This window comes from Tiliqua scincoides, chromosome 1 (genome assembly GCF_035046505.1).
Source record: "Tiliqua scincoides isolate rTilSci1 chromosome 1, rTilSci1.hap2, whole genome shotgun sequence".
NCBI lineage: Eukaryota > Metazoa > Chordata > Lepidosauria > Squamata > Scincidae > Tiliqua > Tiliqua scincoides.
The window spans coordinates 11,880,382-11,895,697 of record NC_089821.1 but is presented as its reverse complement, the minus strand read 5'-3'; the positions used below and the strand labels follow the sequence as shown (position 1 = coordinate 11,895,697).

The 15,316-nt window shown below is 40.8% G+C and overlaps 1 protein-coding gene across 1 annotated transcript in view; it reads left to right on the top strand.

Annotated features, from left to right (window-relative positions):
- KATNBL1 (katanin regulatory subunit B1 like 1) overlaps positions 1 to 15,316 on the top strand; it is a 29,213-nt gene that overhangs the window by 11,649 nt on the left and 2,248 nt on the right. The window contains exons 2-9 of the mRNA XM_066635953.1: positions 551 to 678; positions 4,169 to 4,209; positions 7,239 to 7,518; positions 10,179 to 10,297; positions 10,762 to 10,812; positions 10,897 to 10,986; positions 12,361 to 12,450; positions 14,076 to 14,169. Of these exons, the coding sequence (XP_066492050.1) occupies positions 565 to 678; positions 4,169 to 4,209; positions 7,239 to 7,518; positions 10,179 to 10,297; positions 10,762 to 10,812; positions 10,897 to 10,986; positions 12,361 to 12,450; positions 14,076 to 14,169 (879 nt within the window). The 5' untranslated portion in view covers positions 551 to 564. The remainder of the gene's footprint in view (positions 1 to 550; positions 679 to 4,168; positions 4,210 to 7,238; positions 7,519 to 10,178; positions 10,298 to 10,761; positions 10,813 to 10,896; positions 10,987 to 12,360; positions 12,451 to 14,075; positions 14,170 to 15,316) is intronic.

The following is a 15,316-nucleotide window of genomic DNA, read 5'->3' as shown; positions in this document are numbered from 1 at the left end:
GTAGAAACTTCAGGTATACATATGGATTACTGGTAAGAAAACGGTTTAATGCAGGGGTGCTCAATAGGTGGATCGCGATCTACTGGTAGATCGCGAGGCAAAATGAGTAGATCGCGGAGTGCCGACCCCCACCTTCAGGTGCCTCTGGGAGGAAACGCCGGGAGTAAGGCCCATTGTACTCAATGGGGCTTACTCCCAGGTAAGTGTGGCTAGGATTGCAGCCTCACAGCCTAATCCTAGGCATGTCTACTCAGGAGTAAGTCCTGTTATACTCAGTGGGGCTCAAGGTACACCAACATACATTGTACACATAAATGTTATATGTTATGATGGCGCGAACATTGTAAAAAAAACTCTGGTAGATCTCCGGGTCTTGCTGGGTTTCAAAGTAGCTCTCGCGCCAAAAAAGTGTGAGCACCCCTGGTTTAATGTGTGGTATACCCAAGGCATGAAATAGTAATCTGTACTCTTAGTTAGATGTTTATTAAATAATAAACTAAACAGTATGGAGAATGTTAATTAATATTTCTTTAATTGCCTTGGAAAACAGGGATTTTGGAGATTATGGCATCTGAAGCCCAAAATGTTAGAAAACAAAACTCCTTGTATACCGAGGGTCTTCCTGTTGATCTCCGTAGAAAAAGGAGCTCTCATCCCATTTATAAGAACATGAAGGAGGTAAGCGTTTAAACTGTTTTTTAGGAGTGAGTGTGTGTGTGGGGGGGGTGTATGTGTAAATATATATGCACATACACATGAGTACAACTAGTTCAGCAAATGATTTAAAATGTAGTTCTACTGTTGAATCAAATGGGCCATTTTCTGGTGTAGGGTCTCCTATTCCCAGTCTTGAAACATGACTATCAGGCACCAGTACTATCTCCTTCTTTATTCACAATTGTCACCAACATACAAATCTTCAAAAAAATGCAATGTATAATCTTTTTATAAAAAGGGACCAAGCTGTAATCTGGATTTGTGTTGACCTTCAAAGGCTGTTGGGTAGAAGAGCTTGCCGTGGGATTAGTGCGACTTGGAGAGTGTGTGAGACCACCTGGCCTTATTATCTATAATGGATGTCTAGCAAGAAAATTTGTAGCCCAGTATGCCCTGCTATTAGTTCATCAAGGAAGCTATTTTATGACATCTCTGCTCTGCTCAAAACTTACATAGATTCATTTCCCGCGTTTATGAGAGGTGAGCATTTTATTTGAGATATCAAATTTGGAGCTTTCAGAAATGGCCAAGAAGCACCTTTACATTCTGGCACTTGCTAAGTTATAACTGGGGAAGAGGTGGGAGACCAGATTTGGTTTGGACATGAGTTCATAGAATCTTTGTTGTCCAGTTCAACAACATAGTTTTAAATTTAACTGTACCAATAACACAAATATTGTTAATACGCCTTTTCTGCCAATAGTTGCTAAAAGACATCCCAATTACATCATCTTGCTGGATCTCTAGAAAATTTGGGGTTCTTTTATTTCCAAAGAAAGGCAAGATTGTAACATGCTTTTGCACAACATTTCATTGTGGGTTGTACAGGATACCTGCATACTGTGCAGACAACAAAACAGAACTTATTCAGTTAGCATTCTAGGTTTTTAAAGCTATGGTGGTTGTGATTTTTGCCTATTTCTGATAGATTGGAATGACAGGATGATGAGAACTATAGTAAAATTAATTGACCACCTATAGATGACAGATACAGAAAATGGCCATGGAGTCTGTTTAGGAACATTTGGTGTTCCTGCCTCATGATGTGAACTTTGTTCAGGGTTTGAAATAGAACAAATTTATGAACACAGTGGAAAACTCAGGACAACTTTTAAAAACATCTTTCTGTGTTTGGTGCAATATGGCCTACCAGTTGCTGTTCCATAAAATCCTTAATCTGCCTCCCTATCCTAGCACTGAGGGAAACAGTCTCGGTGATCTATCTAATAACTTTACATTGGCATTAGACCTCTTATGTAATTGAACTTCACAGTATGAGCTACTTGATATTCATGAAGAAAAAACAATATTTGCCAAACTCTATTTCCTTACCCACCCCTCTTCAAGACCTAATACCGTCTCATATTATTTATGTTGGGTCAAACACAGTGTGGTGCTTCTGTTCATGGATTTCTCTACATTCCCTGGAAGAAAGCTTTAAGTGTTTTGGAAGTGAGGGGAATATTTAGGTTCTCCTTTGTATTTATTAAATGGAAATTTGCAGAACCTCAAAGACTGTTTGGAGAAAAAGCTTTCAGTTCATAAACACTAAATGTTGAGACAGTGACAGTGAAAATAAAGAAGCTAGATAGGCCAATGGCCTGATTTGGTACAAACTTAAGAATACTTATATCACTTTTCAACAAAGTTCATTAAGCAGTTTACTTAGTTAACTAAATAAATGACTCCTTGTCCATCTAGCAGTGCCTGTGAGAGATGCATTAAGGATTGCAAATGTGTGCTGGAAACGCTTGCTTTGTTTGGTGCAGATGTTTGCAAGAAGCAGCAGTGCAAGTCTTTTGCCTGGGGCTGACTCAAATGTCATTTAATGTGTGGTCCATTGCAGAGTCTCACATAGTTAAGATCATAATTTTGTCCTTGGCAATTGGGATGATTACCACCCTATGATTGCACTCCATTGCTAAGCATTGAAAGGATAACCAAATCTCACCCTTTCATCACTTTGATAGCAAGTCATATAGCAACCTTGATGCAACAGATTATATAACACCATACAACAATGTGATCTTGGGTAATAATCTAGACTGTCTACCAGTCTAGGTTCAGGATCTGGATTCTGGATTCAGGATTCTGGATCATTAGTGTAGAGTAGAACCTTGCCACCACTATAAATGTACAATAGAAGGCAAGACAAAAATTGCTGTTTAACTTCCTATGCCAGTTTCCACATGCATCAGAGGGCATTTTCCTAGGTGGTACCACTTCGGGGCTTCAGGTGTGGAGTAACGTTCTTGAATGTGATCTTAACAAGACTCCCTATAGATAAGACTAGCATGTCATGGTCCAAGATTCAAACCTAGACTTCCCTTATATGGGTAATTTTACTATGTGCATATGGTTGCTTTTCATGCCCCTAAAGAGAAGGGGTGTATTCAGACAGTATGGACAGTATGGGACCTGAAGGATAATTCAGGCTACCTCTAGCTGTGTAAAGTGGCCCTCCAAGAGTCTGGCAGATTTCAGCTTCAGTTAGCACTAGATGGCCACTGGGAAGGACCAACTAATCTGGGGAAGAGAATAAAAGATGGGAGGGGAAGGAGACAGCCAAGTCCATTCTCACTTTCTCTTGCAGTTCCGTTGCAAGTGTAAATGGCACATTTTGTAATAGGTTGCTAAAGGTAGCAACAAATGTTTGTATTGGGATCCAACTCCTTGATTTTTAAAAAGTGACTGTTAAGGTTTGGTTTCATGCAAGGAACTCAGATGGTGAGCCAGGATATTAAAATGCCGTGTGCCTCTGATTTAACCATCCTTTTTTAAACCAGTCTTCAGAAATCATGGACACTGTCTGTTAAATTAAAAATGAGTCGTATGTTTTGCACATGTGTTATGTATGTTATGTGCATTTGGTCTTAAGGGATTTTTGGCACTCAGTGAACACCCGTTACTCCCAATTAAGCTAATAAATTGAGGGTTCTCTATACATTCCAGTGCTGAGCTAACTAATTGCAGGCATATTAATAATAGCAAAATATGGATACTAACAAATTTGGTGTCCTGGGATGTCCCAAACAGTTGCTCTAGAAGAAGAAATCAACCTCATGACTCTTTTCTCTCTCTTTAAAGTAAGTGACAGTTATCCAAAGAACTGACAGTCTTGGTACTAGAAGAACCTAGTGTCTGTATGTGTTTCTCTTCTTCCTTAGTCAAGAAAAATGACATGTACTGCACAGATTGTAATACAAAGTTTTCTCAGACCTCTGATGTCATAATCACACCTCTCTCCAAGGATGTCACAATATCTTGTCCTTCAGCTAGATGGTCAGAGCAGCCATTGGTTGTACATCTTCACAACAAAAATAATTGATTTGTCCCAAGTACCATTTTGTATACAGCAGTTGGAAAAAAGGTGAAAAGACGTAATGAATAGTAAATGAAGAAGTTAACAGTAGTTATTTTCAGTCTCTCTAATGCTTATCTTTATCCCCAGGGTAAGAAATCTGCAAAACATTTGGCTCCTTGCACAAGCAGGTAAGATCTCCTTTTGTAAATATTGGGGAAAGAATTGTGGTATATCTAGTATTCCAAATTAGAGAAGGTTCAAGTCCTTTTCCAGATTTTAAATAATAGAAGGAAATATGTTTTAGCTCAGTTTCTGGTAACTAGCTGTGCTTAATATGCTCTTGTGGTACTGGTGCAGAGGTCTCTTTGCTTCCTCTCCAACCCGTTTCTACTCTGGATAATATTCACTGAAGAGAGCAGTTACACCAGTGTTTCTGAGACATGTAACAACACTCCATGCTGACTGCAGTCCAATGGCCATGAATTGTCATATGGTTGATGACACATGTGCATATTCCTGGTTCTTTGCAAGGAAATGGGGCTCTTTCCCCCTTTGCCACCAGTACCTGTCTGGTGGGGTTTATTCAGTTCAGCTGGTCACAAGGTATGAGGGCCTCTTAAAGCAATATATTTGTTGGGTGAGATTGGTCTTGTGGGTACCACATTCACTGTCTTTAGTACATCTGTTCCCATACTAATAGGATCAACTCCACTGGATCAGGCCATAGGCCCATCTAGTCCAGCTTCCTGTATCTCACAGCGGCCCACCAAATGCCCCAGGGAGCACACCTGATAACAAGAGTCCTGCATCCTGGTGCCCTCCCTTGCATCTGGCATTCCGACATAGCCCATTTCTAAAATCAGGAGGTTGCACATACACATCATGGCTTGTAACCCGTAATGGATTTTTCCTCCAGAAACGTGTCCAATCCCCTTTTAAAGACATCCAGGCCAGATGCAGTCACCACATCCTGTGGCAAGGAGTTCCACAGACCAACCGCATGCTGAGTAAAGAAATATTTTCTTTTGTCTGTTCTAACCCTCCCAACACTCAATTTTAGTGGATGTCCCCTGGTTCTGGTGTTACGTGAGTGTAAAGAGCATCTCTCTATCCACTTTATCCTTCCCATGCATAATTTTGTATGTCTCAATCATGTCCCCCCTCAGGCGTCTCTTTTCTTGGCTGAAGAAGCCCAAACGCCGTAACCTTTCCTCGTAAGGAAGGTGCTCCAGCCCAGCAATCATCTTAGTCGCTCTCTTTTGCACCTTTTCCATTTCCACTATATCCTTTTCGAAATGTGGTGACCAGGACTGGACACAATACTCCAGATGTGACCTTACCACAATGGCATTATAATATTAGCCGTTTTGTTCTCAATACCTTTTCTAATGATCCCAAGCATAGAATTGGCCTTCTTTACTGCCGCCACACATTGGATCGACACTTTCATCGACTTGTCCACTACCACCCCAAGATCTCTCTCCTGATTTGTCACAGACAGCTCAGAACCCATTAGCCTATATGTGAAGTTTTGATTTTTTGCCCCAATGTGCATGACTTTGCACTTACTGACATTGAAACGCATATGCCATTTTGCTGCCCATTCTGCCAGTTTGGAGAGATCCTTCTGGAGCTCCTCACAATCACTTCTGGTCTTCACATCTGGTCACAATCACTTCTGGTCACAATCACCACTCAGAAAAGTTTGGTGTCGTCTGCAAACTTAGCCACCTCACTGCTCAACCCTGTCTCCAGGTCATTTATGAAGAGGTTGAAGAGCACCGGTCCCAGGACAGATCCTTGGGGCACACTGCTTTTCACCTCTCTCCATTGTGAAAATTGCCCATTGACACCCACTCTCTGTTTCCTGGTCTTCAACCAGTTCTCAATCCATAAGAGGACCTGCCCTTCAATTCCCTGACTGGAGTTTTTTTCAGTAGCCTGGGGTGAGGGACTGTGTTGAACGCCTTCTGAAAGTCCAGATATATAATGTCCACAGGTTCTCCCACATCCACATGCCTGTTGACCTTTTCAAAGAATTCTATATGGTTCGTGAGGCAAGACTTACCCTTACAGAAGCCATGCTGATTCTCCCTCAGCAAGGCCTGTTCATCTATGTGTTTTGAGATCCTATCTTTGATGAGGCATTCCTCCATCTTACCTGGTATAGATGTTAGGCTGACTGGCCTATAGTTTCCCGGATCCCCCCTCTTTCCCTTTTTAAAGATCGGCGTGACATTTGCTATCCTCCAATCCTCTGGCACCGTGGCCGTTTTGAGGGGAAAATTGCATATTTTAGTCAAGAGTTCAGCAACTTCATTCTTCAGTTCCTTAATAACTCGGGTGGATGTCATCCGGGCCTGGTGACTTCTTGATCTTTAATTTATCAATGAGGTCTGAAACATCTTCTTCTTTAACCTCTATCTGACTTAATTCCTTGGTCAGGAGGGGTCGTTTGGGCAGCGGTATCTGCCCGAGGTCTTCTGCTGTGAAGACAGATGCAAAGAACTCATTCAATTTCTCTGCCATCTCTAAGTCTCCTTTTATTTCCCCTTTCCCTCCCTCACCATCCAGAGGGCCAACTGCTTTTCTGGCAGGTTTCCTGGTTCTAACATATTTGAAGAAGCTTTTATTATTCCCCTTAATGCTGCTAGCCATGTGTTCCTCATAGTCTCTCTCGGCCCTCCCATATCACCTTCTTCCATTTCTTTTGCCACAGTTTATGTTCCTTTTTATTCTCCTCATTAGGGCAACACTTCCATTTACGGAAGGAAGCTTCCTTGCCCTTTACTATAAGACTTAAATGAGTTACATATGTAGTGATAACCCAGGGGTTCCTAATTCGGGCACATTCACAGGGGAACCCAGGGGTTCCATTCACGGGGCACATTCACAGCTTGTCCCAGGCAGCCCCTTCTACCTCCTCTTCTCCCAGGTGCTGCCATCTTGGATCTCACAAAATCTCATGAAATTCAAGTGTCACTATAATGGATTTCGTGAGATACATGATGGTGGCACCCAACTGAGCCAGGAAGAAGAGGCTATGGAGGCACTGTGACCCTAGTAAGTTTGGGAACCACTGGTATATAACATATTGAAATATAATTTGGATGTGCAGGAGTGAATTTTGTGTGTTCTGGATGTAAGCATAACTTGCTGTTTTGGAAATAAATGTTATTGCAAAGCCATAAAACCTGTTTTATCATCTTGTTTGCAGAACAACAGTTGGACAAACAGTGACCAGCCCCCATCCTCTTTTCAGAGTAGTATATTGCAAAAGGAAAGTTAACTATTATTCTCCAAAGCCTTGTTTCAGAAAGAAACCACTCCAAGTCAGGGGCTGTGACATGGCTAATAAAGAAAATGAACTGGCATGTGCAGGTAATCTGCCAACAAAACTCCCTGCGGACGGTCGTACATTCTTGCTGAACTCCAGTGATTCTGGCCGCTCTCAAACGGAGAGTCCAGCATCAAAATATAGTGGGTTTTTCTCAGAGGTAAATTAAACTTTATTATGGAATATTTATATCCTAATGTCACAGAATCTCAGAACTATTGTTAAATTCATTAGCATTCTGTTATGTTGATTCCCAGTTAGTATTGTAGTCCTCGGACTGCATTTTCTCTGGGGCAGAGTGTTCGGTGTCTTGGGGTAGTTAATTCATAGGAACGGTGACACATCAATTTAAAATACAACCCTGGTTTCCTGCAGTTTGACTCTATGTAATTTCAGAAAGAATATGATCATACCTACATACCAGTCAGTGGGCAGTTTAATCAAAACATGATTCTTTTCCTTATAAATGAATAAGCAGTGATACTTAATATATTTCAGATCAATTCTATTTTGACATCTTGTGCACTTTCTGGAAAAGTTCACCTCCTCTTTTCCTCTGGAATGAAAGCACACCTTTTCCTCAGTTCTGGCAGTTGATGGCTTCATTTGTGCTTGGAGGATATATGTCATAATTGTAAAGTTCTGCTACCTGCTAGAGGCTTTATTTTTTCTACATTTTATAGACAGAGCATTCAGAGTCACAATTCCAGCTTTATTAGGGGACAGGGACATAAGATAATGAATAGAATCTGGAAACTTTTCTTCCCTTTAACTTTGTACCATCTAAGGGGATAATATAAATGTTTGAAATGTTTTTATAATTCTTATTTCTGTTATCCTTAGTGAAAATTCTTTGGCTGCCATTAGGGAGAAAATCAACTTTATTATAGTGTCTTATCTCTCCAGAATGGAGAACAGCATGCTTCCAATGATACAGTAGCTGGCCATCCCTGATCTAGTGGATAGAACATGTTTGTAATTGGGCAGCTTGCCTTGTCTCCAGCAGGGACAGAACATTGCTTGATTGTGCAAACAAAAATTGCAGCCCTCTCCGCTGTGGGTCCAAATACACATTGTGTGTAAAATAGGCTTTGGTTGCTTTTGTGTTTTCTTAAAATAGCTGCGAGGTGTATTGTGACTATGGTGGGAGAATTTCAGTTGAAGTGTTTTTCCTTCCAGAAATGGTGTGCAGGGAAGGCACAATACCAGTCAAAGCCACAGCAGCAGCAAAATATTTAAAAAAGCCTCTCTCTGCTGTGATTTTGCTGTGCCCCACATGCTGTTTTAGAGGGAGGGGAAAGCAAAGTGAAAGAAGCCCAAACGCAAGCTGCCCATAATGTGTAACTTGGCCCTAAGTCTTCCATAAAATTGATTCAAGCTGTAAAATTACATCAGCATGTACCAACTGTTTCTGTCTTCCCATTCTGTGCAGAACACCCAAATGATACCATTCCATTTCCCTAGTAGGGAAATGGCAGTAGTTTATGTTGCTATCTCAGTGGCGGGGGGGGGGATCAGATGGCAAAGGGTTGGGCAGGCTGTCCCACTCTTATTTTGGGGAACAGAGTGAAAAACTTGAACCTAGGAGATCACATTGTATACAGCAATTCCTTGCACTTTCATCTAGTTAGAGACCAGAACATGGACAAAAGTAAAAAATGAATTATTGTCAATATAAAGCCTTATTTAGCTTGCAGATTTATTTTGGCGGCAAAAAACTAAATAACTATGTGATACATGAAAATGTGTGCAAAACCTGAATAAACTGAGAAAAGAAAAGTAAGCATACGAATGTCTTGGAAGGTTGGATGAAATCTGACAGAAATAAGCATGTGAATGAAATCTGAAATGTGGTTATTATTGAAAATCGCTGTAAGAGCAAAGGGATGAAAGTCAAGTGGATGAAAGTCAAGGTATTGCTGTACACAATTCACATTCCTACAGCTGTATTTTGTGTTATGTTTTTATTCCACTCTTACCCCAAGGAGCCAGGAACCAAATGTGTCCTTCCATTTTATCCTTGGAACAATCAGGGTAAAATTGATCGTCTCCCAAAGAGCTACACGGCTGAATAAGGAACCATTCTTAAATCCAGTTTTTCTTGGTCATAGCTGTGAACACTAACCACTATACCCTCTAATAATAGTTAGACTTGGGGTTCTGTAACAAGATTAGTTTTAATCAAGTGGCCCATAAGAAACCGTATTTGGAGACGGAGAAGAGTGATGAGAATAATCAGAGGGCTAGAGAAACAAACCCTACAAGGAAAGGTTGAGGGAACTTGGTATGTTCAGCCTGGAAAAGAGAAGACTGAAAGGGAATATGATGGCTCTCTTCAAATACCTGAAGGGCTGTCCTATGGAAGAAGGGACAAATTTGTTCTCAACTGCCTCTGAAAGTAGAACTAGATCCAATGGGTACAAACTGCAAGAGAAGAGATTCCAGTTTGAGATCAGGAAAAAATTCCTGATGGTAAGAATGGTTTGGCACTGGAACAGATTGCTGAGGAAGGTGGTGGACTACTCCCCACTGGAGATCTTCAAGCAGAGGCTCAACAAGCACATTTTGGAGATGCTCCAGGAGGATTTCCTGCTATAGGCAGGGGGTTGGACTAGATGACCTATTAGGTCCCTACCAATTCTGTGACATTCGCATTGAGACATGGCAGAATATAAAGTGTAGGAGTGTCTGTGTTTTTATAGAATATGTACCACTTTCTACAAATTATTGAAGCAATTGCATAGTAAAAAGGAATAAAATGATGGCTCCTTGACTCCCAGTCAAAACTTGTTCATGTCTGAACTCTTCCTGTATCTCTAGGTTTCTGAAGATCATGATACTATGGCACAAGTCCTCTTCAGTAGAAATCTTCGTTTGAATGTAGCTTTAACCTTCTGGAGAAGAAGAAGTATAAGTGAACTTGTAGCCTATTTAGTGAGGTAAATATGGAACAGATTAAGGGTGCAAGCAAATCCACCGTAGACATTATATCTGTTTGCAAAGGATTCCCATAGACTCCATAAAGCTTTCTTTATTCCTTCTTTGTGCTTTGTTTCTTTCTTCCCATGCCTCCCCCCCCCCCCCACATCCTCCACGAGTAGGGCAGGGAGCTTGGGTGATAATGCAAGAGGGTTACATAAACCTCCTGGTCACCTTGATGGCTCCTAATTTTTATTTCACTAACACCCGTATATGGAGGAGTGTGGCAAGCTGGTGCCACTAGAGCCTGTGGGTGGTCACTTGTGCATGAAGAGTTTTGTGACTTTAAAAAAATGACCACTTTTGCCATGCTTTACCTAACTTAGGTGTTTGCATATTTTTCCTGAAACTGAGGAGAAAAGTCACAAGTTTAGAAGATCATACAGAACAATAGTTAATGATGTGTTTTTATTGATGTTTTTAGGATACAAGACCTTGGTGTAGTAGTAGACTGCCTTCCTGCCCTCACAAGCAGGTAAAAAAAAATCTAGAGGGAATTTGAACTTTGTTCAGTTCTTAATTGTGCAAGCTTATGCATACTAATATTTCTTTGTTTCAGCTTGCAGGAAGAAAAACCTTACATTTCTGTTGGCTGCTGTGTAGATCTTCTGCCATTAGTAAAATTGCTGCTTAAAAGCAAATTTGAAGAGTAAGTTTTAAAAATGGCTTTCTTTCCTGTGAACATTTGATTGTTTATAGATAAATGCCAATATTTTATCCGTTAGCTGCTGCACCTTATTATTCATAGAAGTATGTGATTGATTTTGGTCTAAGATCATGTAATCCAGGGGTGTCAGACAAAGGCCTGCAGGCCAGATGCAGCCTCCAGAAGCAGTTTCTCCGGCCCCAGTTATAATTGGGCTGTTGTATCTTGAAATTATGAAAAAGATTTGCATACTTTCTCTTCTGTCTTTTGCAGCTAATTAGTTTCTTTATGAGAACAGAGTACTTATTTGTGACCATCTGCTTAATGATGTCAGTTCCTGCTTAATGATAACACTTCCAACCTTCAGCAGGCACCATGAATGTCAACGTCTTCCCACTTATGAAATGCGCTTGACACCCTGAGATAGTCTGACCACAGATTTTACTCCCTATCCCATCCCCTGTCCTCCCAAAAATGTAGCAATGCTCCAGATTCCATTTACCTGACTTCCACAGCTCTGTACTCAGTGTTTCCTTGGAAATGAGACTGTGATCCAGAAAAATTAACTACCCTCATGTTTACATAAGTGATCCTGAAAATAAACCTTCTAGCCATTATTGTGAATATAGCATGGTGCAGTAAAAGAGCAAGATCAATTTTAAGTTGCCTCTTACCCCCCCCCCCTTTAAGCACCCTGCTCTGCTTGATAAGAGTCAAATTAAATTTATCTTGAAAAATTTACCCTAAGTTACCCATTGCTCTTCTATCGCACTCTACTATAATCCCACTCATAACTGGCTAGATGGAGTGCTTATGGAAACACACTTCCTTATCTCCCATCTGCAAATAACCATGTAACAGATTTAGCAGGCAACAGCAACTCCTTCCCTTTCTTTCCAAGGCTAGAAAATCATGCTGATCCCCAGCCCTTTCCTAAGTTTAGGGGATGGAGGAACAGAATTCCAGGAAAGGAATTGAAGCACTGTGCCCATTCTAGTCAGCTAAGCCCCAAATTTTATTTAGGTCAGAACTATATACCTCTCAAGTTGCATCAGTTGCCCTTGCATAACTTTGTGTTGGTTCTGAGAAAATCTCCCATTCAAATATTTACTGAATTTAGCTAAATAAAACAGTTCTGTTAATATGAAGCAAAACTTCTCACCTTCCATGACAGTATTACTTTGATGCTTTAATACATGTAGCAGCAGACTGTTTCCAGTATAGCCTTTCTTCCCCCTCTTCTCCAATCAGTTTCCTTCAGTATCGTTGAAGTATTTTGCAGGTGCATTGTCTATGTAGGTTTATCTTGTGGTGTGAACTTCCTGCAGCCAAGTTTTTATTTATTTTTATTTTTAATGCCAAGTTTTCTTCTTCCAGGTATGTGATAGTTGGTTTAAATTGGGTCCGGGCTGTGATTAAAAGATGGTGGTCAGAACTCTCTGCCCATAAAGAAAAGATAGAAGATGGGTATGTTGCTCTTGTTATTGTGTGATGGTGGGAATATTTAATGAGTTTTTACCCTGTCTCTCTCCTGGTAAGGACACTTAAAAGGTCTCACAAGATTTAAACACGTATGCGAATAATGAAGCAATGAAACAAGATTGAAATAATGAAACAAGCCAATTTACCTTGGCTACCTTTTTGTTTCAGAATTGCCTTTTCAGAGCCTACTCAAGTTGTCATGTCTTAGAGCTAGCCATAGTTTAAAAAAATACCTTTTTGATAACCCCAAATATATGATAAGCAATATTTTGCAATGTTAGAAAACTCAAACAGTTAATGACATTGCAGTAGGAGAATTCTTGGGTAACAGGTTGAAAGGTGACTGGCAACCCAATCCTATGCACGTCTACTCAGAAGTACGTCCCATTAGTTTCAATGGGGCTTACTCCCAGGAAAGTGTGGATAGAATTGGACTTTCGGTTAGTCCTTTAGACCTTTTGAGGAAATCGCCTCCTACTGCTATAGAGGAAAAGGTTAATGGCTTTGAACAATCTTTATCCACTGACTTGGGCAAAATGTCACTAAGTGTATAGCCACACAGCATATTTCAACTGGTCTAACAGCCATTCCCTCTTCTAGGAAACGTGGTTAAACATCCTATAGCAGTGGTTCTCACACATTTAGCGCACACAACTTTTTAGAATGAGAATCTGTTGGGACCCACCAGGAGTGATGTCATGACTGAAAGTGACATTATCAAGCAGGAAAATTTTTAACAATCCTTGTCTGCAATCCTACCCACACTTACCCAGGAGTAAGTCCCATTTACTGTCGTTGTTCAAAGAATATACATGGTAACCTGTTAAAAATACAGGTCTGTAACATTTCCCCAAATGCAGTCACATAACATGGTAGCATCAAGTCTAATATATTAAAAAATAAAATATTGAAATGAATGGGGACCCACCTGAAATTGGCTCATGATCCACCTAGTTGGTCCCAACCCACAGTTTGAGAAACACTGTCCTGTAGGATCTCTAATGGAAAATTCTCACACTTCAAAATACTGTCCTCAGGATTCTTTGGTGGAAGCCATGAGAGCAAAATTGATACTCTTATTTTCTTTATTTTGGGGCTACAGCCTTAGTTACATGGGGGTTGAGTTTAAAAATAGGAGCCCCCAAGCCAGCCTCTATTACAGACAGTAGTGCCTTGGGTAACAGAACTGGACTTCTTAGTTTTCCCATCAGAGGGGCTTGAACGAAACAGTTGAGGCTTTGCCCGATGGCAAGACTTGCCATAATCTTGTTTTTCCCTCCTAGTTGGGAGTAGGTGAAGGGGGTCTAAAGAGCATTGTGTCGGGGGCATGTGTTGTGTTTTGTACCCTTTCCATTGATCATTGGATCTTTTTTTAATGCCCAGTTCAAGGTATCTCTTTAAAAGGTTGTAACTCCTTTTCAGTTGCAGCTGCCTGATCGTGGATTTTCCTACCCCTTTAGGCCCATCTGACCCAATTGTAGATGACCTACTTAGTTAAATTATTGTATTTTTATGAACAACTTGTAACTACTTTTGAGAGTCTTTTTGGGAGCTGAAAGATAGGGTAAAAATCCCTGTATGTATAAATATTTGTCCCTCCTCTTTTATAGAAATATTCAGATTTTAAAGGAGCAATTAAGTGGATTGTGGGAACAAGAAAATCGTCTTACTTTGGTCCCAGGGTATACGGGTAATATAGCAAAGGTAATGTGTTTCACTGTTCGTTAGCAAAAATAAGTCTATTTGTAAATTTCTAGCTCAAGCCATTTCTGCCCAATGTTGCATATATGCAATAGGGATCAAATATGTACACCTTTGAGCTGGACAGAAATGGGTTAATAGTATAAATATTACTGACATGACTGACATTTTATAGGGGTAGTGTCCAGATTGTTGGCATGCTCTGCTTCCAACTCTCCAAATTCTGGGTATCTTTTCCTGCATCCGATGCTGCTGAGAGTCCCCCAACCCTCAGCAGCTGCTTTTTAGGGTAATTTGATACAAGGGGGTGGAGAAACTGGCTTCCTTGTGTTCTGTAGGTATGGGAAGTATCCAGTTGTGTTGGTGTTCTATTCATTGGAAATCTGAACTTGGTTTTATAGATAACAGCCACCAATGTTTTTGCTCTATGATTAGGTTATAGATGTTGGGTTAGGCTAGCCCAGTGTTTCCCAAATTTACCTGGGTCACAGCACCCTTCTTTCATTATGGATTCTTCTTGGCTCTCCTGGGCTCCACCATCTGGGATTGCATGAGATCTTGCACATTTCTCATGAGGTTTCACACAATTCAAGATGGTGACGCCCAGGAGAGCTGGAATAAGAGGCCCTGGGGAATCCTGTGGCATCCCTGTGATTTTGCCTTGGCATCCTCAGGCACCACAGTCCAGTTTAGGAACCATTAGGCTAGCCTCTTATCTAGTGTTTCCCTTGCCACTATTATGGTGATCCATAGCTGGCCTGGAATGATGTCTCATTGTGTCTTTCGGTGTCTACTCGGATTCCATTTCTTGCCCTTTGGGCAGTCTTTGTCTGATCGACCTCAGCCTTATTCTTTCCTTTATCTGTCTTCATCCTTCCCCGGGAATTAGTGCTCTGATTTCCCCTACCATCCAAATTCCCTAGGCATGAGCCTCCAGCAGTGAAAAGATGCTCCAATAACGGATGAAAAATTAGAATGAGCTGGCTGCACCACGTTGCACCAAATCCCTTTCCTTTAGGTTTTTAGAGAGGGGGATAGTGTAGCAATAACCTTTATTATGAGTTAAGAAGAGAGCCTATTAGCATTTGTATAGCCGTTTCATGTTCAAAGAGCTTCACAGATATGATATTTTGAAAGTGCCTTGAGAGAG